Genomic DNA, 20,302 nt, shown 5'->3' with positions numbered 1-20,302 from the left:
ATCATGCAACAAACTGACCTTGCTGCATGTGAGGTTATCGTGACATTCCTGTCTTGGCGGGGAGTACGTAGGTTGTTGAGAATCTGCGGACGGCGACGGGGGCACGTGTAGTCATGATTGGCCAATTGCAGGCCTGGACGCCCCTGTCAGCATTGGTGGGTTTAACTGGAGCAGGCCTCGAACGCGCTCCGACGCAATCCCTGCGACAGTGACGAAGTGATGTGGGGATGTTTCCACGAAGGTCTGGCGTCTCCACGGACCACGAACAACACTGCAATCGTTAGCGCAATGACCTTCTCTTGCTCAATCGTGTGATCGCATCTTGGTTTTTTGTTTGCCCAACTGAATTCTTCCGTCGCCTTCCAGCGAGGGAGCTTGAAAGTCTCGATTTCCCGCAATCAATTCTCGCAACAGCATCATCGCATCACATTTTCTCAACAGCGTCTTCCACACAAGCCTCAATTAGCAGCAGCACCAGCAGCAGCAGTAGCAACACGACAACATCACTGCGACCATGCGTTTCGGCAAGACGCTCAAGCAGTCCATGTACGAGCCATGGCGGGACAAGTACATTGAATATGATAAGCTCAAGAGCCTCCTCCGAGAGGATAGACCTGACGATGACGAACCATGGACCGAGGAGGATGAGGTCCGCTTCTGCGACGAGATTTTCAATGTCCAGCTCGAAAAGGTCGCCCAGTTCCAGGAGGAGAAGATGCAGGAGCTGCGTCAGCGAGTAGATGCCGCCTTCGACAAGCTCAGAGATCTGCCACCGGCCGATTCCGAAAACAAGGACAAACCGACCGACGAAGCCCTCGCCCAACGACTCAAAGAACTCGAGGCCGAGCTGGATGCCATTACGAACGAAGTCAAGGAACTTCGAAAGTACAGCAATCTGAACTACACGGGCTTCCTCAAGATCGTCAAGAAGCATGACCGGAAGCGTGGCGATCGGTACAAGATCCGTCCCATCATGCAGGTCAGCCTGTCCAAGCGGCCCTTCAACTCGGAGCAAGGGTACACGCCTCTGCTCAACAAGCTGTCGCTCTTGTACTTCGCCATCCGCCAACATCTCGAAGAGAATGGTTCCGTAGAGCCGTACCATCTCGATCCCATAAGTCAGCCCGAGACACACAACGGCGAGAAGTATACGGCCTACAAGTTCTGGGTACACCCCGACAACCTGCTCGAGGTGAAGACGTATATCCTTCGTCGGCTCCCTGCCCTTGTTTACAGCCACCAGTCGTCCAAGGAATGGGATGGAGACGAGGACCCGACCATCACATCCTTGTACTTTGACAATGCCAACTTCCAGCTGTACTACCAGAAGGTGGAACGTGAAGCCGAGGCGTCATCGCTCCGCTTGCGTTGGTATGGTCAATTGAGCCAGAATCCAGAGATTGTGTTTGAGCAAAAGATCATACACGACAATGGCACTAGCGAGGAGCGCAAGTTCCCCATTAAGGAGAAGTACATCAAGCCGTTTTTGGATGGCGAGTACAAGATGGAGAAGTCGATCCAGAAGATGGAACGACAGGGCCAGAGCACCGCAGACGTGGAAGAGTTTCGTTCCACTGCCGAGGCTATTCAGGATTACATTCGCAGCAACAAACTCGAGCCCGTCGTTCGCGCAAACTACGTCCGAACGGCCTTCCAGAATCCCGGAGATGATCGCATTCGCCTGTCTATTGACACCGACATTGCCTTCATTCGCGAGGATACCCTCGACCGCGATAGGCCGTGCCGTGATCCAAACAACTGGCACCGTACCGATATCGACGACAGCAACATGACCTATCCCTTCAAAAACATCAACCAGAGCGAGGTGTCGCTGTTTCCCTATGCAGTGTTGGAAATCAAGCTGAAGGAAGACCAGAACCGCAAGCGACCTGTCTGGGTCACGGACCTGATGGCCTCGCATTTGGTCCACCCTTGCCCTCGCTTTTCCAAGTTCATGCAAGGCGTTGCCTCTCTTTTCGAGGACTACGTCAACAGGTTGCCCTTCTGGCTGCCCGATCTGGACACCGATATCCGCAAGGATCCCCAGGTGGCCTTCGAGGAGGAGGAGGTGAAACGAGCCCACCGTGCACAGAACGAGCAAGTAGTCGGCAGTTTCCTCGGAACCAAACTAGGCAACTCGTTCAAGCCATCTCGGAGCTCTCCAGTGGCCAAGTCATACCTCGCCGAGCGGGTGGCGGCCGAGAGCAGCGGCGCCAAAGCGCAAACCCCCGCCTCCGGGGCGACAGACAGGACCCCTACGGCTGTTACTCCCGCCGGTGAACTCAACGAAAGCAGCAGCAGCCAGCAACAGGATGGCGGCCAGCAACAAGGAGGCCGTAGCGAGTACGGCACCATGACCCTCTCCTCCGTCTTCCCTGGCTTCTCTCTCTCCAAGTACTCCAAAGCCATGCGTCTCAAGCGGGCCCAGGGCGAAGGCGGCCGCCGTGGCTCCGTGACCCTGCCGCCCGGCGTCGAGGAGCCTACCGAGTGGCTCAAGAACTCAGGCCCCTTGCAGATCGAGCCCAAGGTCTGGCTGGCCAACGAGCGGACGTTCCTCAAGTGGCAGCACATTTGCGTGCTGCTCGGCGGCTTGGCCATCAGCTTGTACACAGCCGCGGGCAGGGGCACGGTGGCGGAGTGGATTGCGGTTGGGTTCATCATCATTGCGGCGTTTGCCGGTGGCTGGGGGTATTTCTTATTGCACTCGAGGAGGAAGATGATCATTGAACGGAGCGGCAAGGACTTTGACAACTTCTTTGGCCCATTGGTGATCAGTGTTGCACTGATGGTAGCGCTGATTTTGAACTTTAGCTTTGCGGTAAGTCTTCCAGATGTCTTTTGGGCAGTCAGGGTACAGAGTAATTGCTGACTTAACTGGCTTTAGTATCGCGACTTCTTGGCTAGAGCTCAAGCTAGAGCTGCGGTTGAAGCTCTGTTCATCCAAAGCAGCAACTCATCGGCGAGTCACATCGACCTGAGATAGTGGTGTTTGTAGAGCTTGGTCGGTCGACGTGAGACTAGAAAAGAAACTCATGCTTGATGAACGAAGGGATAACAAAAGATTGGATACGGAAAACAAACTTGGTTATGACTGCATGATTTGGGGATCTGGCGTGTGGACGATGGTTGAGTAGAAGAATGTCTCGACGAAGATTGTGTTGAGGTAGGCATACATACAGACTGGCATGATTGGCAGCATCAAGATTAGTATGCAAGGGCACTTGAATCGGTAACATGTTGATGGTTATGGAAAGGGGGCATGTCCCTCTCTCTCTTTCTCTCTCTCTCTCTTTTGATATGCGCACGGACCATTGTTGCTCTGGAAAATGTAAATGGACTGAAGTTCTGAACTGGACGGCAATTCCATGCAAACAACATCTCACCAGCGCCTTTGACAAGCTCGCAACAATCGCCGTGATCATTTCCCCCAAACTCCAGACGGTGGTCATATGAAGGAAAGCTCAACCACTCGACGGCCACCCTGCTAAGATTTTCACTTGCGTCGGTTTAACGAGCCCTCGTCATCAAATCGACCAGCTGAAGGGAAATCACAATCAGGCGGGAATCATAATCAACAATCAACGACATCACCCACCATCATCAACAACAAAACCTCACATCACACAATTACTGCCAACAAATATGTCATCCCAAATTTCTCTCCACCCTCGTCCTCTCCAACCATCGCCCTCCTCAAGCTCATCAACACCCGCAACCAACCCACTCCCAACCCTTATCCAAACCCCCACGGGCCTCGCCCTCCTCGAACTCCAAGGAACTCTCAACATGCGCGACTTTGACCCATCCTCTACAGAACAAATCACTCCAATCCCTGTAGGGAGGATCGATTTCCCCGATTACCAGCCCAACTCCCTCACCTTTGATCCCAACGACAAGAAGTGGATGAAGAGGGTGTATATGTACATTGGCGAGCATCAGCGGTTGCATGGGGAGGTGAAGGGGCTGGGGAAGGCGATGGGGGTTGTGAGGAGGAGGAGGGTAAGGCAGAAGGAGGGGGTGAACGGGGAGGGGGAGGAAGAAAAAGAGGAGTTGGAGGTGCTGGATATAATAAGGTACAAGATTGTTTTTGGGACGAGGCCGGAGCCGATTACTAGGGGGGAGCAGTTCATTGGACGGGGTTCTGAACAGACCTAGGGTTAAGGACGGGAGGGTGTGGAGGAGGGGGTTGGTGGTGGCGAAAGTTAGGAATAGCTCCTAAGGAAAAGGGGAAAAAAAAAAAAAAAAAAAAAAAGAAAAGAAAAAAAAAAAAGTTCAGGCCATGAAACAGAAGGCCAACCTCAGAATCACCACGGGTAGCTTTGTTACCTACTTTCATGAAGGGAGGGTGGTGTGGTACATAGGTGCTGAAGTTGAAGATGACAGAGGGAATTTGACGAGTTATAGTGGATATTCCTATACCCCCCTCACACTTTGTTACATACAGTCGTTAGCATAGCTCGGTTACTCTGGTGCTACGTTTATCTTTGAAGAGATGGATAGACAAAAAGGTGTCATATGACCTTTGTCTCCTTCCCATCCCAAATTTTTGATTTTCTATTTTACTTTTTTTTAGCAGCTCAATGTTGTGGTTCCTGACTAATGTTTGAAGGGTCCTCCATGAAAAAAGCACGAGAGGTCACGAGGTCCCCTGGATCCTGGGTCTGGATCCAGTCTGTGATACCATGATAGGTAGGACGAGAGCGGTGAATGATATGTGTGAAGAATGAGGTTGCAGTCAGTTCGAGGCCGATTCGTCGCGGGGAAAGAATGTGAAGGCGTCTACCGGTGTAAGGTAGTGTGCGGCACCGGTGTAGCTCAGCTTGCTCCTTCCCAAGTCCGACATAGCTTCATCTCTGTCATCATTGTATACACTACCTACCTACCTAGTGTAGTAGACTTGAAGGCTCCGATCAGATGATGCATCCTATCGACTTCCACTTGCCCGCCCCAGTCTCCGATGACCTGAGGCCTTGAACGTAGTGTAGACTCGCTCTCGGAGACATCATGTTCGGACCGTTGTTCACGTTTCACATGTCGAACGACAAAAAGACCAGCAACATGAGAGGATCAACAAAGCAAGCTCGAGGCAAGCGAGGCAAGTCAAGATGGTGCCCCGCCAACCGGTGTCGTTGGAGCTGTCAAAATTGTCCACTGAAAGGTGGGGGATGCTGCAGCAGACGCCACAGCGGGTTCTGACTGGTTCAGTAGGGATGCACAATTCCCTTCCAAGTTGCCGCGAGAGTTGATGGGATCACCAACAATATGCTTCTAGGTAGGTAGTGATGATCCATTGCCCGACGCCCGCATGCCCTGGCCCGCATTTCGTTCCCGCTTCAGTTCCAGTTAGGGCCGAGTCCCGGGCCACGCAACCGCCAGAGACCTATAGGGAACTAGGTACACACATCACAAGTGGAAGCTATGGATCCCTGATGGTCCCCTTTTTCCAACTCACTCTCATCTCCACTTCGTCAATGGCGACGGCTCGTCCACACTTGCTGCATACCTAGGTAGCCTGGCACCAAGGTTCTAGACTGGCTCTTCAATACTTAGCTGGTATACATGCCACACAGGAACCTATCTTCTGTCCTTTCTCTACTCTTCAACTCATCAACTGTTTGCTTATTCTGTTTAGTGGCTCACATTCGAACCTGGTGTCCGAGCCCTTGACCGTCAACGAATCATCCAGTGCCGGAGACTATAACAGGGCCGCCACACTCCCTTGCCAGACACTGGACCGTCTGCACTCCCTCTGCCCATCTTGCCGCCAACATACAGAGCAGCCTAACGGATTCGCATCGCATTGCGATCCTGTAGTACTCGCACTCAGATCATTGACTGGATATCACAGTCACACAGCCTACTATGAAGTTTGGCAGAAAGTATACAATCCTAAGCCTGGTCTTCTCTGCCTCACAAGCTAACCGTTCGACAGTCTCCCACGTAACCAGGTCCCAGAGTGGGCAGCCTTTTACATCAACTACAAAGGCCTAAAGAAGCTGATCAAGGCCGCCCAAGGAGCGGCCAAGAATGGAGAGCCGGTAGATTTGGCCGAGTTCTTCTTCGCCTTGGATCGAAACCTTGAAGATGTTGACTCCTTCTACAACAAAAAGTATGCCGAGGCCTACCGGCGACTGAAGGTGCTGCAGGATCGCTATGGCAAGACTCCCGAGATTGTCTCCAACCTCGACGATGACGAGGTTGAGGAGCTGATGGGAGCCCTTCTCGAGCTGCGAAGTCAGTTCCGGAAGCTGCAATGGTTCGGCGAAATCAACCGTCGCGGCTTTGTCAAAATCACAAAGAAGCTGGACAAGAAGGTCCCCAACACAAAAAGCACCCAGCACAACTACATTTCCACAAAGGTCGATCTGTTGCCGTTCGCCAAGGATACCGCCATCAGCCTCCTGTTGACCGAGATCAACAAGTGGCTGTCAAAGCTGGGAGATGCGCAGAACATTGATGAGACCAAATCCGAGAGATCGACACTCTCGTTGGGTCGTGCTTCTGCAAAGGCTATGCTTAACATACCCAGTGCGCTTTTCGACAGGTTGGATCAAGCCATTCGTAAAGACGAAGTCGCGGCTTTGGAGCGAGGTCTAAAGGAGGGAAACCTAGCGAGCTCCGAGGGCTCATCACCACTACAACAGCCCTTGCTGCTTAACCTACTCCAGCGGTCCATTTCCTCCCGTTCGAGAGACTGTATCGTGTTCCTCCTCAAGCAAGTCAACTCGCTGGACGAGCCCGACGACATCAACGAACGCAACTGCATCCACAGACTTGTCATTCACATCGGTCGCACAAAAACGGCCTCGCTCCTCAGTAGTGAGCCAGAAGCTGAATCGTACCCCTTCCCGCGCACCGGGGTTCACTACGCCCAGCCTTACCTCACCCCAGCCACTTCTCCCCTTTCAGCACCGCGCGGGACGACCTTAAAGGAGTCAAAACTCCTCGGCCATGATGACGAAGCAATTCAGCTACTCAAATACCTACTAGAAAACCTGAGGCCAGACCAAAGAGTGGCTCTGGTTGCCAAAGACGGATTTGGCCGTATACCGCTCCACTATGCGGCGCAGTTCGGCTTCGTCGTCGTCTGCCAGATCATCATGCGCAAGATGCAGGACTGGGGACAGTTCAACGTCGAGAATGGCATCGACGCCCCCGAATGGCAGGACAAGGATGGAAACGCGCCGCTGCACTTGAGCGTTATAGGCGGCCACCCGCTAACCACCAAAGCGCTGCTTCAAGGAGAGAACTGGAAGGGGGTTAATGACCACCAAGCCGAAATGAGGCGTGCCATCTCCAAGTCGAGCGCGGTGCTGGCTCTCGCGACCAAGGCCAACTCCAAGGACATCGTCGAGCTGCTGGTCAATGCAGGAGTGGACATCAACTGGCAGGACAACAGCGGCGAGACAGCCTTGCACGTTGCTGCCAGATTTGGCCACGACGAGTGCGCCAGGGTGTTGCTCAAGGGTACTGAGCAGCAAAAGGCCAACCTGGAATTGGCTGAGAAGAACTTTGCGTGGACTCCGCTGCACATTGCGGCGGTTGATGGGCATCTGGGTGTCGCTCAGCTGCTCGTGGATGCTGGTGCGGATGTGGACAAGTTGGATTCGTCTGGCTGGACGGCAAAGGAGCATGCGGCGCTGAGAGGCCATCTCGATATTGCACGACTCCTGTCTGCTCACAGTCAAGCCCCTGAGGATGAGGGGGGCAGCAGCTCCGACGGCGACGATGAAAAGTCATCGACGACTACACCGTACCCCGAGACCGACAACAATACGCTGTCTGCATCCCTGGGAGATAGACGGTCCAACGCAACGTCGCGTCCCGCTGAACCCGTCAAGACCTTTGGTCACAGGTACCTCAAGGATGAGAGCCTCGTGCTGGTCAGTCTGGGTTCAATGGATATGCGCAAGGGAATCGAGGCAATCAAGCTGGACAAGGTGCCTCTTGCCGAAGCGCACACTACACAGTTGGATACGGCTCTGTCGGTTGTCGTCTCCGCCCAAGGCGCGAAGGGCGACCCGACTATGATCGACCTGCCTGTTCACGAGAACATCTCTACCGAGCCTATCCTCTTCACCACCAGGGACGCCGCCAAGGTCAGACTCTTCTTCGATATTGTGCCGACATACTCGGGTAACGAGAAGAACAAGGTTGGCCGAGGTGTTGCTCTCCTTTCGAGTGTCCGTCCCACCGTCGGCACCAAAAGGATGAATTTGCAAGGCGACATCTCGGTGCCGATTATGGGCAGCAACTTTGAAGTCATCGGCACAGTCAATTTCAATTTCCTGGTCATCACTCCTTTCTCTCACCCAAAGATGGAAGTAACCTCTCAGCAGACGTACTGGAAGAAGCTGGACTCTACCATGGTTATTGGCCACCGCGGCCTCGGCAAGAACGTTGTCGCCAACAAGTCCCTCCAGCTAGGCGAGAACACGATCCCATCGTTCATTGCCGCCGCTAACCTCGGCGCTCAATACGTCGAGTTCGACGTGCAACTCACCAAGGACCACGTCCCCGTCATCTACCACGACTTCCTCGTCAGCGAGACGGGTTTCGACGCACCCGTGCACACTCTCACTCTCGAACAGTTCCTCCACATCAACCCAGACTCGTCCCGCTCGGGCACCCACCACCACCACCATCACCACCACGGCGGTCATCACGGCCACCACGGCCAACCTAGCCAACAAGCCCAGCATAGGCAGCTGAAGAAGTTCCGCAGCAACAGCCCCGGCCCACGGCAGCGCTCCATGTCCATGGACTTCCCCGGAGATGGTAAAGACCTGATGGAAGAGCGCATGAAACACACGCGCGACTTCAAGGAAAAGGGCTACAAGGGCAACTCGCGCGGCAATTTTATTCAAGCACCCTTCGCAACGCTCGAGGATCTGTTCCGCAAGCTGCCCGAGAGCGTGGGCTTCAACGTCGAGATGAAGTACCCGATGCTGCACGAGACGGAGGAGCACGAGATGGACACGTACGCGGTTGAGCTCAACTCGTTCTGCGACACGGTCCTCCAGAAAGTGTACGACATGGCGGGGCAGCGGCACATAATCTTTTCGAGCTTCAACCCGGATATTTGCTTGTGTCTGAGCTTCAAGCAGCCCAACATTCCGATTTTGTTTTTGACGGATGCGGGCACGTGTCCTGTCGGCGATGTCAGGGCGAGCAGTCTGCAGGAGGCCATCCGGTTCGCGAGCAGGTGGAATCTGCTGGGTATTGTGAGCAACGCCGAGCCGCTGATCAACAGTCCGCGGTTGGTGAGGGTGGTGAAGCAGAGCGGATTGGTTTGTGTCAGTTATGGGTCGCAGAATAATGATCCAAGCTTGGTGCAGGTAGGTTTTTCTTGATGCATTCAAATTCCTTTTGTCATTTTGAACCAGGCTAACCAACTTTGTTCTTTACTCATAGAAACAAGTCAAGGAGGGCATCGACGCCGTCATTGTCGACAGTGTCCTGGCTATCCGTAAGGGACTGACCAGGGACCAAGGCAACGTCAATGGTAGCGGCGGCAGTAATGCCAAAGAACTTCAGCAGAGGGTGAGGGAGGTGGAGGAGGCCATCAAGAAGGAGGAGCGAATCGAGGAAGAGGGCTCGTCTGCTGAGGGAAGCAGCAATGGGGATAGTAACGGTACCGAGATCCGGATGACTACCAATGCAGAAGACACAGGGACGGAAATCAAGGAGACCTTGAGGGCTTTGCGGACATGAAGGATGGCCGGGGGAGGGGGGTTTGGGATAGCGATGCCAGGCGCATTTGAAGGGGAAGCGTTGGTTTTGGTACATGATTATCAAATTGCAATAGCCAATTTAGCAGTCGAGGTTCTTCAAGTTGTTTGTGACATTCGAAAGAGTCATCAGCTTGGGTAGAGTGGAAGCTGGAGAGGAGGGCATGAGTTAGGTAGGGGGTAGGTAGGTATATTCCTGGGCTAAACAGCACTCATTCAGTAATCGTGCACTGGCCAGATTTGTTACCTACCTAGCGCAGTGTGGGCTGCCTCACCCAGAGGTGCCGCCCGATGTGGACGGCACCCACCCACCAAGGAACTGCTTGACAAGGGAACAGTGGCTGAGACGATGTCGTGTGTGCGCGCGGGACCAGTGTACCTCTCGTCTAGATTGCGTAACCTTGAAAAATGATGGAATTGATCCTTGATCAGCTGGCCTTGTGGGCAGTGTACCTCTAGGCCTTGGTGTGGTTGCGTAAGAGAGGCGGGTTTGGGTCATGATTAACAGGACCCTGGGTCACTAAAAGTCTTGGTTTGCTTGATGCCCCTCTATAATTCTCGAGATCGACTGTTTTCACACCAGCAGCAATCAGGCTACACAGTCTCACAACGTTACTCCCAAGAAGCCTTTGTCCTTTTGATACCTTGATTCTCGTCCTGGCTTTTTCGATTTCTTGAGCCTTGATGTGGAAACTTTAACCGTTCAGGTAAGGAGCCACCAAGGCACTACCGCGTGTTGAACTTGACAAGGAGGAGGTACTACTACCAGAGGGACCTCTACCGGGCCGACCATCACACAGTTTGGCCGATTGTTTCACACTCAACGCACTCGCTCCGTCGTTGCTCGGCTGACAGCACTCAACTGACTGACCATTACGTCCACGTCCACTCCAGTCCAATCGTCCGAGGCCATCGCGCGCCATTTCAGCCACCAGTCATTCTTATCCTCCGGCCAAACTCTTCCTGTCTAGCTCCTTCTTCGCCCAACAATCCAATACGAACGCGACCGGATACGTTTTGTCGACCGGAAGACGACTCGGGCGCGAACTGACCAAGGCGCTCTCGGTTTGGAATTGGAACTCGACATCCCCTCATTGAACACCTCGCAACTTTAACTCGAATTCCTTTTCCACACACACACCCCCAAACAAAATAGAAAAAGAAGAAGCAAAAAAGGCCCGCTCAACAAACCTTAACCAACAAGGTCGACGTCCCATACACAAGTCAACTCGATGGCAGGCCCTGCGTCTCCCGGCAACGACGGCCCAACCTTTGCGCCCCCGCCGCTCCCGGCCGGCTGGATCGCGCAATGGGATAACGCCTCCAAGAAGTACTACTACGTCCAGCTCTCCACCGGCGTTTCGCAATGGGAGACTCCCACAGATCCAGCTCCCGTTGGCGCCACCCCCGGGGCCGCTCATGAACATCCGTACGGCGTGCCCGGTAGCGACGCCGATAGGAAACCCGAGATCATCACTTACCCAGACGGCAGCCAGAGCGCCAAGTACCCCGATGGAAGAGTAGAGCCGGTTGCTCCACGAGAGGATGGCACGAGGGGAATTGGAGGCCCTGATCAGGATAGAAGTTTGGGTGTACGTTCTCTCCCCCCCCCCTTTTCTTTGTCTTTTCTTTCCTGAACGTTGAAGTGGGCGCGACTGACACTTCCATTTCCTACCTTAGTCTTTTATTGGAAACACTCTCATTAGCAACCTCGCCGGCGGAGGTAAGCAGTCCCACGGAAGCAGCAGCGGTGGTGGTGCAGGTGGCCTGGTTGGCTCCCTGCTTCAGGGCGTCACGGGCGGTGGAGGCCACGGCTCTAGCGGACACGGAAACAGCAGCAGCGGCGGAGGAGGCCTTGGTGGAAAGATTGCGTCCCAGCTCGTCTCGGGCATGTTCTCTCCCGGTGGGAGCAACAAGCCCAAGCCTTCGTCCTCGTCCTCATCCTCGCAGCAACACAATTACCACGGCAACCAGTCATCTTCGCATAGCTCTTCGGGTAGCCACGGCGGTGGTCTCGCTGGCGTCATGGGCGGCATCGGCAATCTGTTCGGAAACAAGCCCAGCTCTGTAAGTTGAATGGCTGAACCCCACCGTGACTTGAAGAAGCAAAGGCTAATCAGAGAACTCCTGGTCAGAGCTCCGGCTTCGGCTACTCCAACTCGGGACAAAGCGGTTCCTACAGCGGCCAGACACCTCCGGCGACATATCAGCAAGCCACGTCGGGAGGTGGCTCATCCTCCACCTACCACACGGCCGGGCCCACGTCCCAATCGCACCAGTCACACCAATCGCACAGCGGCAGCAGTACTCCTTCCTACGGCGCGGCCGGCCAACATGCCCCCTACGGCCAAAACCAGCACGGTCAGCAGCCTCCTTACGGTAGCACCTCCTCCTACACCTCACCTCCGACTGGCCAGCAGCCCCAGTATGCTCCTCCCCCGGCCGAAGGACCACCGGGACAATATGGACAGCAAGGGCAGTACGGACAGCCCCCGCAGCAGCAACATGGGTATCAGGGTGCCCCGTATGGTCAGCCACAAGCAGGCGGCTACTATCAGCAGGCCCCCTCGTACGGACAACCGCCGCAGGGAGCTCCCTATGGCCAGCAGCAGCCTCCGTATGGCGGACACCAGGGGCAACAACAGCAGTACCCACCGCCGCCTACTACCTATGGCCAGCCACCTAGTGGTCAGTATGGCCAACAGTCTCAGTACGGCGTGCCGCCGCCACCCCAATATGGCGGGCAGCCGCAGGGACAGTATCGGTATTAGGGAGGCCAGCCTCATGATGATGATGGACTGCGTTTGACCGTGAAAGTTGCAGGTAGCCGTCAGCACCAGTTCACCGGCGTCACGTTGAGAGGTGGAATGGGAATGCCGCCAGCAGCGTCGAATTCGCGGTATGATAACGAGCTTCAAGGACGGCTACTCTGATTTCAGGTTGCGCGCAACGCCAAAAGTGGTCGACGTATAGAGGACTGAACAACCTGGCGAAGATACCAAGGACTTACAGGGGTGAGGCCGGACAAGGTCGGTTCAAAGGACATAATCGGGTAAAAAAGCTTTTAACGACCAGGTTATCGTTTTGGGAGAGGGATGCGAAGACGTAACAGGATGAGCTAGGTATCTTGAAGTTGTCGAACATCTGGGCCTGGAGCCGTAATCAGTACACAGAGGCCAGCTACTCTGGGTGGCACCAAAAAAAAGAGCCACGGCACAGTAAGGCAGTGGGGAATTCCTCTATGACGAAGCAATGAGAGCGTATACTAGCACGGAAACGTAATCCTTCCCTTCAGTTGTACTCCTGGGTCGCATATATCGGAGGATGGAACGTGTTGTGGAGCCAAGTGACTGGAGGAATCAAGGAAGTAGTGATGTTGAAGATGTATGCTGATTGGCGCCGGCAGTTTGGTTAAGCACCACTGCGTAGTTGTGTATGTTTGTGGCGTCTATGCGGCGATGGGGTATATGATCTTCTTTTTGAGTCTTGCTCTTCAAAATATGTATGGTATTGATATTGGGGATTACAGCGTACATGTACAAACCTTGGTGAAGGCGAGAAGGGAGGGTTTGCTTGTATGTGTGAACGTCTACACAGGATTATGTTTTATCTGCAGCCATTTGGGCACAAGCGAGGGCTTGCGCCGAATACTTAAGAAGGGTGAGATGAGGAAGGAGACATAGACAGACGGTTGGCAAAACTGAAAGGTGCGATGGGAACGGCAGCAATTCCGTTCCTGTCTCGCATACGTATGGCTTTCCTGTAACAAATATACCATTCACAACGGGCAAAAGCGATTCTCAAGGATATCACGTCCATTATCTTTTTTTCCCTTTTACTACCACCTTCAGATCGCCCTCTTCGCCTGTCTATCTCTCTTCATTCAGTCCTATCTCTCCTTCTTATTCTCCTCCACACCCTCACCCACCTCCTCAGCTTCCATCCCGCTCGACACAATGTCTCCAACCAGAAAGGAAACCACTCTCTTCGAGACTACCCATCCAGCCACAGCAACGACAATGATCCAACCAATCGTCGGCACCAACGACCGAGGAAGCACGTTGAACAGGAACGGGTCAAGGATGATGTCCACGTCCACCGGCGGTGGGTGAAGCATGAGACTGGCGTTGGAGGTGAAGTAATCTGCTGCGGCGGATATGTGGAGGAGGAGAGCCCCGGCCGAGGAGGAGGAGGAGGAGGAGTGCGATGATGATAATCCACCAGAGTGCTGTGACTGTGGTGAGACGGCTGGCAAGTATTCCATTAAGGATCCTGCGAGGTAAGGGGTAGTGATGACTTCTTTGGGGGTGTAAGTTTCCATGTAAAAGTTTGTTGGTTGCTTTTTTTTTTTTTTTGTTATGAACATGTGTTAGTGATAGGTTACCCACTGAAGCGGACATAATAATATGACATACCGTAGCAGCCCAACAAACTCTCACTTCATACCTCTGCCTGTCCGTCAACCCCTCCAAAAGAAACCATGCATCTTCCCCGCGAGGGTGGTCGGCGGATGGGAAGACACGGTTTAACCGGGTCCGGAGTGAAGACCGATCACTCGGGGTGGGTGTGAGAGTGTGGATGTGGTGGAGTTTGGTGTCTAGCCATCGCTGTGCTGCCTGGTCATCTTTTATGACAGTTTCCTTTTCCGAGGGGGGAGAGGAGGGGCCGAGAAAGATGGCCTTCTCTACATTGGCGAGAACCAGAGAAGAGAGGAGGGATATGATGAGGAGGGGGGTTGTTGGAGGGAAGTGAGGCATGGTGTTGTTGTTTACTTGGGGAGGGGGGACTTGTTCATGTTGGCCCCCTAAGACTAGCCTGAAGACAAAAGGATGGTCTCTCCCCAGATTAACCCCACAGTCGGAGAAGGGCTGGCCTGGCTAGGTGGGTAAATTTACCCCGGAATAAGTGGAACCCCACTGGAGCTCTAACGGTGGGCTCCCAGGCTTCAGTTGCTCGACGCTGGAACAATCACATGCTTCGGTCATTCTTCCCCATCCTCGCTTGATTATATTGTGGTACACCAAGCATTTCGAGCCGATCCGACGGTCCAACGACGACTGCCCATTCCAGCCAAAGAAGTGCGTGACGCATCTTCCTAGCACTTTCACGACAATCCGAAAACACTGAAGATTACTTTACCATGTCCATGTCGACAGGTTGCGCCATCACAACCTCGACCATCGTCTATCATTCGCTATAGAGCATCGCGACCATCGGCTTACACCACCCGACTACCCAAGTGTATTGCAAAGAAACTACCGACGAGAGAGACACTGGCCTGTCGCATGTTGGCGCCTGTCTGATTCTGAGTAGCGAAGCCTCCACGGCTCACTCAACCTACCATATCGAAGGGCCTCCAAGTCCATGACCACGCAAAGGGCGACAACAACACTATTATAGTAAGCCCGCAGAGTCACCACCATCGATCATGGCGCCCTCACTCTCCAAACCCGTCCTCCCTGTGTTTCGGGACCGCACCGTCAAGGGCATCATCACCCAGCTCACGTCCATGTACCTCGACAACCGCACCCGCATCTCACGCGCCGTCTACATCACCTTGTTTGTCGCCCTCGTCAACCGCGTCCGCCACGCCATCGCCGAGCAAAAGGCCGCCTCCGTTCGCGACGCCGCCAAGCGCGCCGAGCGCCAGGGCACCACGGCCTCGACCTCGGACGATGCCTTGGGCGGCAAGAAGAAGAAAGTGGAGCTGAACCGCGACTTCTTTCGCTCGCTGTTGCGGTTGCTCAAGATCGTTGTGCCCGGCTGGCGCAGCAAGGAGACGAGGCTGTTAATCAGCCATAGTTTCTTCTTGGTGTTGAGGACGCTGATCTCGCTCAAGGTGGCGGCTATGGATGGTGCGATTGTCAAGGCGCTGGTCAAGGGCAACGGAAGGGAGTTTATCACGAGGATTGTGTATTGGATGTTGATTGCGGTGCCGGCCACATTTACAAATTCTATGGTGAGGACCCATTCACTGTTTTTGTAACATGAGACGACATGCTAATCCTCTAAACCCACGCCACAGCTTTCATACCACCAAGCCGAATTGTCGTTAAAGTATAGGACGAGATTGACGCAGTATATCCACGACAAGTACCTTTCGCAGCTAACCTTTTACGGTATCTCTGCGCTAGATGACAGAATCAAGAACCCCGATCAGCTCATTGCGGTGGATGTGGCCAAGTTCTCCAATAGTTTGGCAGAGTTGTACAGCAATTTGGCTAAGCCGATCCTTGACATGGTACGCAACCCCCCTCCGACTGCGGCTGCTACCAATGGGTAACCTTTGGCTAACCTACAATACCTAGACAATCTACACCTTCTCGCTATCAAAGAGCGTCGGTGGAGAGGGTGTCGTATTCATGTCCCTTCTAGTCCAACTCTCCGCAAACGTCATGCGAGCGCTAACACCGCCCTTTGGCAAATATGTTGCTGAAGAAGCGAGACTAGAGGGCGAATTCCGCTTCCAGCACTCCAGACTGATAGACCACAGTGAAGAGGTCGCCCTATACGCCGGTCACGAAGCCGAGAAGGACACGCTAGACAAGGGCTATTTCACCTTGATCAAGCACGTCAACTACATCTTGCGCCGGCGCTTCTACCACAGTTTCATGGAAGATTTCGTTATCAAGTACTTCTGGGGCGCACTGGGCTTGATGCTCTGCAGTGTTCCCGTTTTCGTCAAGCTACCGGGCCAGCTCCAGATGAACATGGGTGATCGCACCGAGACGTTTGTGACAAACCGGAGAATGCTCCTGTCGGCTTCGGACGCCTTCGGCCGTATCATGTTCTCGTACAGGGAGATCATGGAGCTGGCGGGCTACACATCCCGCGTGTCGTCACTGCTGGAGGTCATGGATGACATTCAGAATGGACACTTTGAGAAGAAGCTGGTGTCTAGTTCGGGTACAGAGGATAACGAAGCTGTGCTCAAGGGCAGAGGTAAAGTGGTGGAGAGTAGGGATATCGAGTTTATCGATGTGTATGTTCCAACCTCCCCTTCCTACCAAGTCGTTTGCATGCATTGCGTCGCTAACCCTTCTACACAAAAACAGCCCTATCATCTCCCCCAACGGCGATGTCCTCGTCAAAGCTCTCTCCTTCAAGCTCAGAGCAGGTGACCACCTCCTCGTCGTCGGCCCCAACGGCTGCGGCAAGTCCTCCCTCTTCCGCATCCTCGGCGGTCTCTGGCCCGTCTACGGCGGCACCGTCCACAAGCCGCCCTTTACCGACATCTTCTACATCCCGCAGCGTCCCTACCTCTCTCGGGGATCCCTACGCCAGCAAATCATCTACCCGGATGGCTTGCGCACCATGCGCGCCAAGGGCGTGACCGACGCCGATCTGCTCGCCATCCTCAAGGTCCTCAACCTCGAGCACCTGCTCCAGCTCTACCCGGAAGGGTGGGACGCCGAGGCCGAGTGGCGCGATGTTTTGTCGGGCGGCCTCCAGCAGCGCGTCGCCATGGCCAGGCTGTTCTACCATAAGCCCCGCTATGCCATCTTGGACGAGTGCACGAGCAGCGTGACACTTGAAACGGAGAAGGTTATGTATGACAATGCCAAGGCACTGGGCATCACGCTCATGACGGTGTCGCATCGTCGTAGCTTGTGGAAGTACCATACCCACATCTTGCAGTTTGATGGACAGGGGAAGTATGTATTTACGAAGCTGGATGCGGAGAAGAGGCTGGAGCTGGAGGATGAGAAAGAGGATTTGGATGTGTTATTGAGGCAGGTGCCTGAGCTGGAGAGGAGGATTGCTGAGTTGACTGCTGAGTAAGATGTGGGATGGCTTGATGATTACATGTATATGGTGAGATGAAATGAGACGAAAGTGGAATCGAAGGTTGGTGAGTAATGGATTCATCGCAGAGGGGCAGGAAGGATGGGTCTGACTGGACCCTCGGAGAATCCCGCAAAAACTGCAGTATATCCTGGATGGCTTCATTGTCCTTCTTTTGCTTTTGGGATAGCAACTTGTTTGGAATTTAAGAGACATGGATGCGGACATGGGATTTAACCGCATATAAGTCATCGAGTTATCCTGGAGTCATCCTGGTTGGCACTGTCCGGCTCATGCCTTCCAAAACTCGTGTGGGTCCACAAATCATTTACTCACGGTTCGTAGACGTTGTAAGTTGATGCCACAAAAGTTGTGTCTTCATTCAGAGAAAAAGAAAGTAAGTCTACGATACCCCAAACAAGCATCCTCACCCGATATCCAAAACAATGGCAAAGGCTGACAATTGTCTCCCTCCAAATTCGTTAATGGTTCAAAAGTCTTTTTTTTGTGTGATCCACATCACAAGAAAGAAGAAGAAACGTACATGCGTACAAATGATACGAGTACAACGTGGTAACAAGAAGGAGTATATAACGATAATATCCAATCAACTCGATATCAACCCCTTAACCCCCCTTATCCTACCCCTCATCAATCCCATCATCCTATCATCAACTATCCATGCAATTCAATCTCATTGAACTCACTCAAGCTACATCTAATGTACAACTCCAACTCCTGACTTAGATCTTGTCAAGATACACAGCGGTACCAGTAGGCGCCGCGGGAAGCGTGCTGTTGCCAGCCGGGAAAGGAGCCAGCGTGGCAGAGGCAGCAGCGGAGGCGGTGGAAGTCTCGGCCTCATCGGGGCAAGAATCATCCTCACCCTCACCCTCAGCCTCGCCAGTGGTATCCTCATCGGGAGGGCAGGACTCGTCATCACCGGAGCCGTTGGAGCCAGAGAGGTCAGTGCCGTTGTTGCCAATAGCAGCAGTGGTAGTAGTAGTGGCGGCGGCGGCGGCGGCGGTGGTGGAGGTAGCGCCAGAGGCCTCGTTGTTGACAGCGGAAGGAGCGGTCATGGTCACGTAGACGGTGGAGGCGGGGAGAGTGACGGTGACGGCGGCAGCGCCAGTGGGGCAGTCGCTACCGGCAGCGGCAGCGGTGACGGTGACGGCGGCGGGGCATTGGCAGGCGCCGGAGTCGAGACCGGAGCCAGAGCCAGAGCCAGAACCGTTGCCGTTGCCGTTACCGGAGCCAGAGCCAGAGCTAGAGCCAGAGCCAGAGCCGGAGCCGTTGCCGTTGCCGTTGCCGTTACCGGAGCCAGAGCCGTTGCCGTTGCCGGAGCCAGAGCCAGAGCCAGAGCCAGAGCCAGAGCCAGAGCCGTTGCCGTTACCTGAGCCAGAGCCAGAGCCAGAGCCAGAGCCGTTACCAGAGCTGTTGCCGTTGCCGTTGCCGGAACCAGATCCAGTGCCAGAGCCGGAGCCAGCGTCGGGAGAAGCAGTCTGGGTGGCGACCGAGGTGACGGTGGCGCCCACGCCAACAGTAACAGTCTTGGTGCCGATGGTGGTGGTGGTCATGGTGTAAGTGGTATCAACCTCGGCACCAGCAGCAGAAGTAGCGGGGTTGCCGCCACCGACGGCATTAGCAGCGGAAGTAGATTCAACAAGGGGGTTGGCGTTGGTCATGGTGATGGTCTTGACGACGGTGTTCTCGATGGTAGACATGACAGTGGTGGTGATGACGCGAGTGTTGCCGTTACCGTTGCCGTTGCCGCCGAGGGTGATGGTGACGGCCTTGGGGGTGGTGAGAGTCTCGACGGCGGTCGAAGTAACCTTGATGCCGCTGCTGGAGGCCTGGTGGAAAACGCTGGAGGAGATGGAGGAGGCCTCGGCTACAGGGCAGACGGTGGTGGTGAGATGAGCGGTGCGGGTGACGACGGTGGTGGCAAGAGCCTCGGTGGGGAGAGTGGCCAAGTCCTCGGTCCTGGCGGGGCAGTTGGTGATGGAGGCAGCACACGAAGTGATGGTCTCAACCGAGGTAGCAATCACGGTAAGAGTGGTGAGACCGGATGACGCAGCAGCAGCCGGGACAGTGGTAGAGTTGCTGAAGATGGGAGCGGAAGTAACCGCGGCAGAGGCGGTTGTGGGAGCAACAGAGGACAGGAGGGAGGCATTGATACCAGTGCTCGAAGCCCCGGCAAGAACGCTGGAGGAGATGGACGAAGCATCAGCAACGGGGCAGACGGTGGTGGTGAGATGAGCGGTGCGGGTGACGACCGTAGTGGCGAGAGCCTCGGTGGGAAGGGCAGCAAGTTCCTCAGTCCTGGCAGGGCAGTTGGTGATGGAGGCAGCACACGAAGTGATGGTCTCGATCGAAGTGGCGACGACAGTGAGGGTGGTGAGAGGCTGAGCTCCGGGGACGGTAGCCGTAGCATTGACGGCATCGAGGAAGCTAGACACTCCCGTAGAAAGGGGGACCCCGGTTGAAAGAGGAACAGCGGTCGAGATAGCACCAAGCCCGGTGGAAAGATCGACGGCCGAAGAAGAGGCAACGGCAGCAGCCTCGGAGGAGCTAGCTACGGCTTCGACAGAACTGACGGCGGGAAGAGTGGTGTTGAAGCGGCGGTAGTGCATATGGCGAGGATGAGAGTAGGCGGTTGTGAGGGCGGCAAAGAAGCCGAGGGTAACGGCGGAGGTCTTCATGTTGACTGATGTATGTAGGTATCACGTGTGATTCTGGGTGTTGATTCTTTCCCTCTTTTTCAAGCCGTGGGTCTGAAGTTGGCT

The 20,302-nt window shown here is 54.5% G+C and overlaps 7 protein-coding genes across 7 annotated transcripts; 5 read left to right on the top strand and 2 right to left on the bottom strand.

The window, feature by feature from the left end:
* The first annotated feature begins 99 nt into the window (after nt 1-99).
* On the top strand, nt 100-2,906 carry B0T23DRAFT_382467 (VTC domain-containing protein). The gene has a single exon (XM_062837333.1). The coding sequence runs from the start codon at nt 515-517 to the stop codon at nt 2,867-2,869; it is 2,355 nt and encodes a 784-aa protein (XP_062691952.1). The 5' UTR covers nt 100-514; the 3' UTR covers nt 2,870-2,906.
* Nucleotides 2,907-3,546: 640 nt separating this feature from the next.
* On the top strand, nt 3,547-4,220 carry B0T23DRAFT_169595 (Ctf8-domain-containing protein). Its single transcript, XM_062832881.1, has one exon. It carries the CDS (start codon nt 3,643-3,645, stop codon nt 4,153-4,155), a length of 513 nt encoding a protein of 170 aa, XP_062691951.1. The 5' UTR covers nt 3,547-3,642; the 3' UTR covers nt 4,156-4,220.
* A 1,465-nt stretch (nt 4,221-5,685) lies between these two features.
* On the top strand, nt 5,686-9,844 carry B0T23DRAFT_169574 (Glycerophosphoryl diester phosphodiesterase family-domain-containing protein). Its single transcript, XM_062832880.1, has 3 exons — nt 5,686-5,879; nt 5,933-9,338; nt 9,415-9,844. Exons 1-3 carry the CDS (start codon nt 5,863-5,865, stop codon nt 9,712-9,714), a joined length of 3,723 nt encoding a protein of 1,240 aa, XP_062691950.1. The 5' UTR covers nt 5,686-5,862; the 3' UTR covers nt 9,715-9,844.
* Nucleotides 9,845-10,809: 965 nt separating this feature from the next.
* Nucleotides 10,810-12,810, top strand: B0T23DRAFT_169529 (uncharacterized protein). Its single transcript, XM_062832879.1, has 3 exons — nt 10,810-11,323; nt 11,412-11,798; nt 11,867-12,810. Exons 1-3 carry the CDS (start codon nt 10,964-10,966, stop codon nt 12,500-12,502), a joined length of 1,383 nt encoding a protein of 460 aa, XP_062691949.1. The 5' UTR covers nt 10,810-10,963; the 3' UTR covers nt 12,503-12,810.
* A 719-nt stretch (nt 12,811-13,529) lies between these two features.
* B0T23DRAFT_382460 (uncharacterized protein) lies at nt 13,530-14,575 on the bottom strand. Its single transcript, XM_062837332.1, has 2 exons — nt 14,147-14,575; nt 13,530-14,070 (listed from the first exon to the last, which is right to left on the bottom strand). Exons 1-2 carry the CDS (start codon nt 14,486-14,488, stop codon nt 13,621-13,623), a joined length of 792 nt encoding a protein of 263 aa, XP_062691948.1. The 5' UTR covers nt 14,489-14,575; the 3' UTR covers nt 13,530-13,620.
* A 144-nt stretch (nt 14,576-14,719) lies between these two features.
* B0T23DRAFT_340350 (ABC transporter transmembrane region 2-domain-containing protein) lies at nt 14,720-17,877 on the top strand. The gene is made up of 4 exons (XM_062835878.1): nt 14,720-15,690; nt 15,757-15,972; nt 16,040-16,713; nt 16,787-17,877. The coding sequence occupies exons 1-4, from the start codon at nt 15,160-15,162 to the stop codon at nt 17,511-17,513; spliced, it is 2,148 nt and encodes a 715-aa protein (XP_062691947.1). The 5' UTR covers nt 14,720-15,159; the 3' UTR covers nt 17,514-17,877.
* Nucleotides 17,878-19,555: 1,678 nt separating this feature from the next.
* On the bottom strand, nt 19,556-20,218 carry B0T23DRAFT_305180 (uncharacterized protein; the record flags this gene model as incomplete). Its single annotated transcript, XM_062834320.1, has 1 exon — nt 19,556-20,218. A coding segment is annotated over one exon (663 nt), but the record flags the coding sequence as incomplete, so codon positions are not given.
* Between the last annotated feature and the right edge of the window lie 84 nt (nt 20,219-20,302).

The sequence above is a fragment of the Neurospora hispaniola genome, assembly GCF_033458365.1.
Source record: "Neurospora hispaniola strain FGSC 10403 chromosome Unknown B0T23scaffold_5, whole genome shotgun sequence".
NCBI lineage: Eukaryota > Fungi > Ascomycota > Sordariomycetes > Sordariales > Sordariaceae > Neurospora > Neurospora hispaniola.
Note: the sequence above shows the minus strand (reverse complement) of the source record. Positions and strands in the feature narration are given on the sequence as shown.